At 39.8% G+C, this 5,567-nt stretch overlaps 1 protein-coding gene across 1 annotated transcript; it reads left to right on the top strand.

Moving 5' to 3' along the window:
* The first annotated feature begins 424 nt into the window (after positions 1-424).
* Positions 425-1,355, top strand: LOC128591434 (ragulator complex protein LAMTOR3-like). Its single transcript, XM_053598853.1, has one exon. The coding sequence runs from the start codon at positions 425-427 to the stop codon at positions 902-904; it is 480 nt and encodes a 159-aa protein (XP_053454828.1). The 3' UTR covers positions 905-1,355.
* The last annotated feature ends 4,212 nt before the right edge of the window (positions 1,356-5,567 follow it).

The following is a 5,567-nucleotide window of genomic DNA, read 5'->3' as shown; positions in this document are numbered from 1 at the left end:
GAGGGTGGGGCTGCGCGTCCTCCTTCCGGGGACAAGTAGCCATTTGTCCATTGTCCATGAAACTCAACACGAAATCAGACATTCCTTGGAGCTCTGTCCTTACACAGCATTGCATTCAGAGAAATAGCAATCCTGCTCAAGCCCTCCTTGAAGAATAACATGGATCTTTATTGTAGATTTTCTAAAGGGTGAACCCATAACCTTTTGGACGTCTTGCCTTGTCCCAGAGTTTCCCCCTCATAGTAACTGCTGATACATATCCCTCTTTGTCTCCAACAGTATCCTTCTATCCTGTTGACCCCACCCCTTGTTCATACACATCACAACTTTCGCACAGCCTGCATTCTGTCTCTGTATACAAAGACCCACAAGAATAAACTGGACTCAAAAAATCTGCCGAGAAGAAAAAACTGGGGTCTGACCTATGGGACAGGCCGCAGGGGTTGCGTGTGGAATAGTATACCATGAAAAACTCACGCCAGTCTTTGAAGCTGTCCCTGAAGTGACAGCAGAGAGAAGCGGGCAGACAGAAACCCAGGACCTAAAGCGATTCCTGTATAAAAAGTTACCAAGTGTTGAAGGACTCCATGCTATTGTTGTGTCTGATAGAGATGGAGTACCTGTTATTAAAGTAGCCAATGATAATGCTCCAGAACATGCTTTGAGACCTGGTTTCTTATCTACTTTTGCCCTTGCAACAGACCAAGGAAGCAAACTTGGACTTTCAAAAAATAAAAGTATCATCTGTTACTATAACACCTACCAGGTGGTTCAATTTAATCGGTTACCTCTGGTGGTAAGTTTCATAGCCAGCAGCAATGCCAATACAGGACTAATTGTCAGCCTAGAAAAGGAACTTGCTCCATTATTTGAAGAATTGAGACAAGTTGTGGAAGTTTCTTAATCTGACAGTGGTTTCAATGTGTACCTTATGTTCATTATAGCAACATAATATCAATCCAACAGTCTTTAGATCATAGTAATACTTCCATCCATGTGCTCCAGAAAGGGCCCTCTTTTCCACCTTATACTAAAGAAAGAGCTTAAAGATATAATTTATAGACAGATTGATTGTTATATTTTCTTGTATAGGGTCTTTTCTTATTTAGTGAGATCTGGGGATACCACAAAAATGGTTCAGTCTTTCACAGCTCCCGTGGAGTTACAGTCACCAGATATGGATGAGATTCTGTTCAGTGGGTCAGAATCAAAATGGTGCGTTGATCCACTTGAGCCATTAAGTGTTCCCTACTGTACAGTTTGCCCACCCCTGCAGAATGTGAATAATGATAAGGACATATTTTTCTTCAGATTATGTTTTATTTCTTTGCATTGAGTGTGAGGAAAATGAAATGGTTTAGTAAAGGTAATAAAATCAGTACAATCACTAAAAAAAAAAGAAAGAAAAAAGAAAAACTCACATAGAAATCATTTTGATTCTTGTTCACATCTGCCTCATATATATGTAAAATACATATAACATAAAATTTGTCATTTTGATCATTTTTAAGTATACAATTCAACGGCATTAATTACCCTCCCTCTGCTGTGCAACCATTACCACTGTCTATTCCCAAAATGTTCCAAACAGAAACTCTGTATCCGTGAAGCAATAACTCCTCACTCATTCCTCCCTCCAGCTCTTGGTAACCTCTAATTTACTCTCCGTCTTTCTGAATTTGCTTAATCTAGACATTTTGTATGAGTAGAATCATATATCGTTTGTCCTTGTACGTATGGCTTCTTTGATCTAGCATGATGTTTTCAAGTTTCATCTATGTTGCAGCAGGTATCAGAGCTTTGTTTCCTCCCTTGGTTAGTCCAAAGTACACATATGCTACATTTTGTTTATGCATTTATCTGTTGATAGACACTTGGTTACTTCTGCCTCTTGGCTATTGTGTTAATAAATATTGCTGCTATGAACATTGACATGTAAGTACCTGTATGAGTTCCTCACTCCAATTATTTTGGGTATGTACTTAGGAGTGGAATTGCTGGATTATATGGTAATTCTATGTTTAACTTTTTGAGGAATCACCTGTTTTACATTCCCACTAGCAAGGTATGGGGGTTCCAATTACTCCAATACTTGCTATTTTCTACTTTTTGTCTTTTTTGAAATCATAGCTGTTCTAGTGAGTATGAAGGTATCTCATTGTGATTTTGATTTTGCATTTCTCTGATGATTAATGATTTTAAGCATTTTTGATGTGCTTATTGCCATTTGTATATGTTCTTTGGAAATTTTTTTTTCAAGTTCTTTGTCTATTTTTTAAATCAAGCAATTTATCTTTTTAATTGTTGAATTGTAGCTTTTATATATTCTGGACATTAATCCCTTATTAGATGTATGATTTGAAAATATTTTCTTCTATTCTATAGGTTTTTTTACTCCCTATGGTTTTTTTTGCTGCACAACAGTTTAAAATTTTAGTGAAGTCTAATTTATCTATGTTTTTCTTTTGTTGCTATGCTTTAGATGTCATATTTAAGAAACAATGGCCAAATCCCAATTTGTGAAGATTTTCCTTTTTATAGTTTTTAGCTCTTTTTTTTTTTTTTTTTTTTTGATATAGAGTCTCACTATGTTGTCCTGGGTATAGTGCTGTGGCGTCACAGCTCACAGCAACCTCCAACTCTTGGGTTTATGTGATTCTCTAGCCTCAGCCTGCTAAGTAGCTGGGACTCAGGTGCCCGCCACAACTCCTGGCTATTTTTTGTTGCAATTGTCATTGTTGTTTACCTGGTCTGAGCCAGGTTTGAACCTGCCAGCCTTGGGGTATGTGGCTGGTACCATAACCACTGTGCAATGGGCCCCAAGCCTAGTTTTTAGCTCTTAAATTCAGGTCTTTGATCCATTTGGAATTAATTTTCACATGTGGTATGATGTAAGGATTTAACTTTATCTTTCTTCCTACCATCATTTGACAAAAAGACTATCCTTTCCCCAGTAAATGGTAAGGGCACCTTTGTTGAAAACTAACTAACTATAAATGTGAGGATTTATTTCTGGGCCATCAATCCTATTCCTTTGGTATATATGTCTATCCTCATGTTAGGCCTGAATCTTCTCTGGTCTTCCAGTTCCCAGTGTCAAGATTGAGTATAGGTGCTGAGTTGAGCTGACGGCAGAGTGATCACAGATACAGAGAATCTCACACAGTTTATTACAGGAAAAAGAAAGATTTTTTTTACCAATAAAAAGTGAAGGAAGCTACAAAAAAATGGCACAAAGATATGTTCCAGAGAGAGGAATGGGTTAGTGTCTACGAGTTTGGAAAGATCCCAAAGTCTGACCATGCATAGTCTTTTACAAACTCACTAGTTTGTCCCGCCTTTCTCTTGGCAGGATTGGTGTGGTTTCCTGCCTTTGACTGTCAGGTTGGGGTTATATAACAGATTACATAGCAGGTTAAATAAAAGTTTCCTTTTGTATGCATGTGTCTTTCCCAGAATCTTTCAGGAAAGCTCCATACATGATATGCTAATTCTATGGTAATAAGCCCTAGGTCATTTAGAGCTTGTTAGGGAATAGCCCCTAGCCACAATTTGGTTCCTGGCTACACTTTGGTTCCCACTCACCACCCTTAGCCACTCCCTTGATATCTGTTTACCCTCCACCAGACCTAATACTTATGCTGGTGCTATGCTGTTTTGATTACTATAGCTTTGTAGATGGTTTGAAAATTTAGAGTCTGTAGACTTTTAAATGCAAAGAAGACCATCTTTGTTTCTTAGAGAAGTCATGCCTTCTCTATTTCTTAGAAATTGTTCTTGTATCAAGTCTAAATATCCCTGTCAGCCTGTGACTCTCTCTCCCCATTCCAAGATTGGCTCTGCTTTAGGTCACAGTTGTAGCAGAGAAAGCCCTGCAAAAGTCTCAGCAGGTGTAAGACTAATGACAGCCTAAAATAAATGCTCTGAAGTCTTTCCATAGAAGTGATATTTGTTTGTCTGTTTTACCTGTCAGGATCAAGAAATGAGCACCATGGGAATTCAAAGCAATTCCAAACAAGGGAGCAAATGTTTAGCTAAGAACATGAATATCTATTAAGTTCTATTCAGGAATATAGAAACCAGTTCCAATGAGAATTGAAGTGAGTTAAATTGAATTCAAGGAACAGTTACAAAGGGATGGAGAAATGGAGAAGATTAAAATACAGAGACTAGAAATAGCCCAACACTGAGAAAGAGGAGGAAACCCACTGCCACTCCTTTAGTGATATGAACAAAAGGAAGAAGCAATGTTGCCAAAGCTTAGGGATCAGGATCATCTGCTAGAAGTTCAGGTGAGAGTGAGCCACCAAGGGGAGACACAGCACTGGAAGGAATGCCACCCAGCTAGAGTGGGAAAGGGAGAGATACCCTGGCTTCTCCCCTAGTCCCACCTCACCACTGGCTGAACCCAGTTCAAACTCACTTGTCCTGAGAACTCCAGAAAATACAGTCTCCCTGTTTGTCCTTCTGTCATCCTCCACAGCCCCCTGCTACTTCCCAGAGCAGAACAAATACAGACTGGATACAGGAATTGCATACAAGGAGAGTAGGACCTCCAATACTCACATGCAGAAACCTGATTTGGGATGTGCTGTTCAAAATAATGAAATTGGATAATAACAACAGAAATATAATTACTGAGTATGAGATATGCGAGAGGAGAACATATAGGCTCTTTACATATTTCCTAATTTAATTCATGAAAAGGCCCAGGAAGGTCAATATGATAGAATAGTTTGATAGATCAAAGAATGAGGTTCAGTGAAGTGGTTTGTCCAAGCTTGTAAGTGGAGGAGCCAGAATTGGCATTCAGGCATGTCACTCTCCCCTAAGTCTATGCTCCTAACCATCAGGTTTGCTGCTTCTCAGCAAAAAGAACCAAGGATGCTGCTGTTTCTCCCCTGGCTGACTGTGGCTCTAGAGTGCCATGGATGTGTGAGTCACTTCTAGTCTAAATGTCATGGAGGAGTGGGAGAAAGGGATAAGGAAAGGGAAGAGGGAATGACCAGAGAGGAAAATAGGAAGAACAGTCTGCCCTCTGGGTCAGCTTGCTACTACTGATAGAAGTTAATTTTGCCTTCTCTCCAATGAAGAATGAGTAATCATGTTGAACATTCCTGCCACTCCTTGGAAGCAAGGAGTAAGAAGCTTAGCTAGATTTGGGGGAGGGGGGCAGTGAGAACTGCTGTGAGGAGACCCTGAGCTACCTTCAGGGTCTGACACCAGGCTGCAGGGGTGGAAGATTGGAGGAGTTCTGAGGTTCCCCATATGTGGCCAACCCATTATATTTGGCTTCTCTATACCTCCATCCCTTTGTAATCAGTTCCTTATGAAAAATTCTCCCCAAGATTTCATGAGTTCTTAAGGAATGAGATCAGCTGATCCACTGAAGTATGCCCAAGGTAAAGGGAAATGCTCTCATCTAGTGAGGAAATAAGGGATAGGCTCAATGGGATCTACCACAGTACCCTCTTTCCCTTTCTAGTACTTTCTCCCTGGCTCACTTGTTTCAGCTATATTGACCTCTTTGTTGTCTGTTGGACACTTTAGGTATGACCTTATCCCAG

Source organism: Nycticebus coucang, chromosome 1 (genome assembly GCF_027406575.1).
Source record: "Nycticebus coucang isolate mNycCou1 chromosome 1, mNycCou1.pri, whole genome shotgun sequence".
Lineage (NCBI taxonomy): Eukaryota > Metazoa > Chordata > Mammalia > Primates > Lorisidae > Nycticebus > Nycticebus coucang.
The sequence above is the reverse complement of the archived record's forward strand: the minus strand, read 5'-3'. Positions and strand labels throughout refer to the sequence as shown.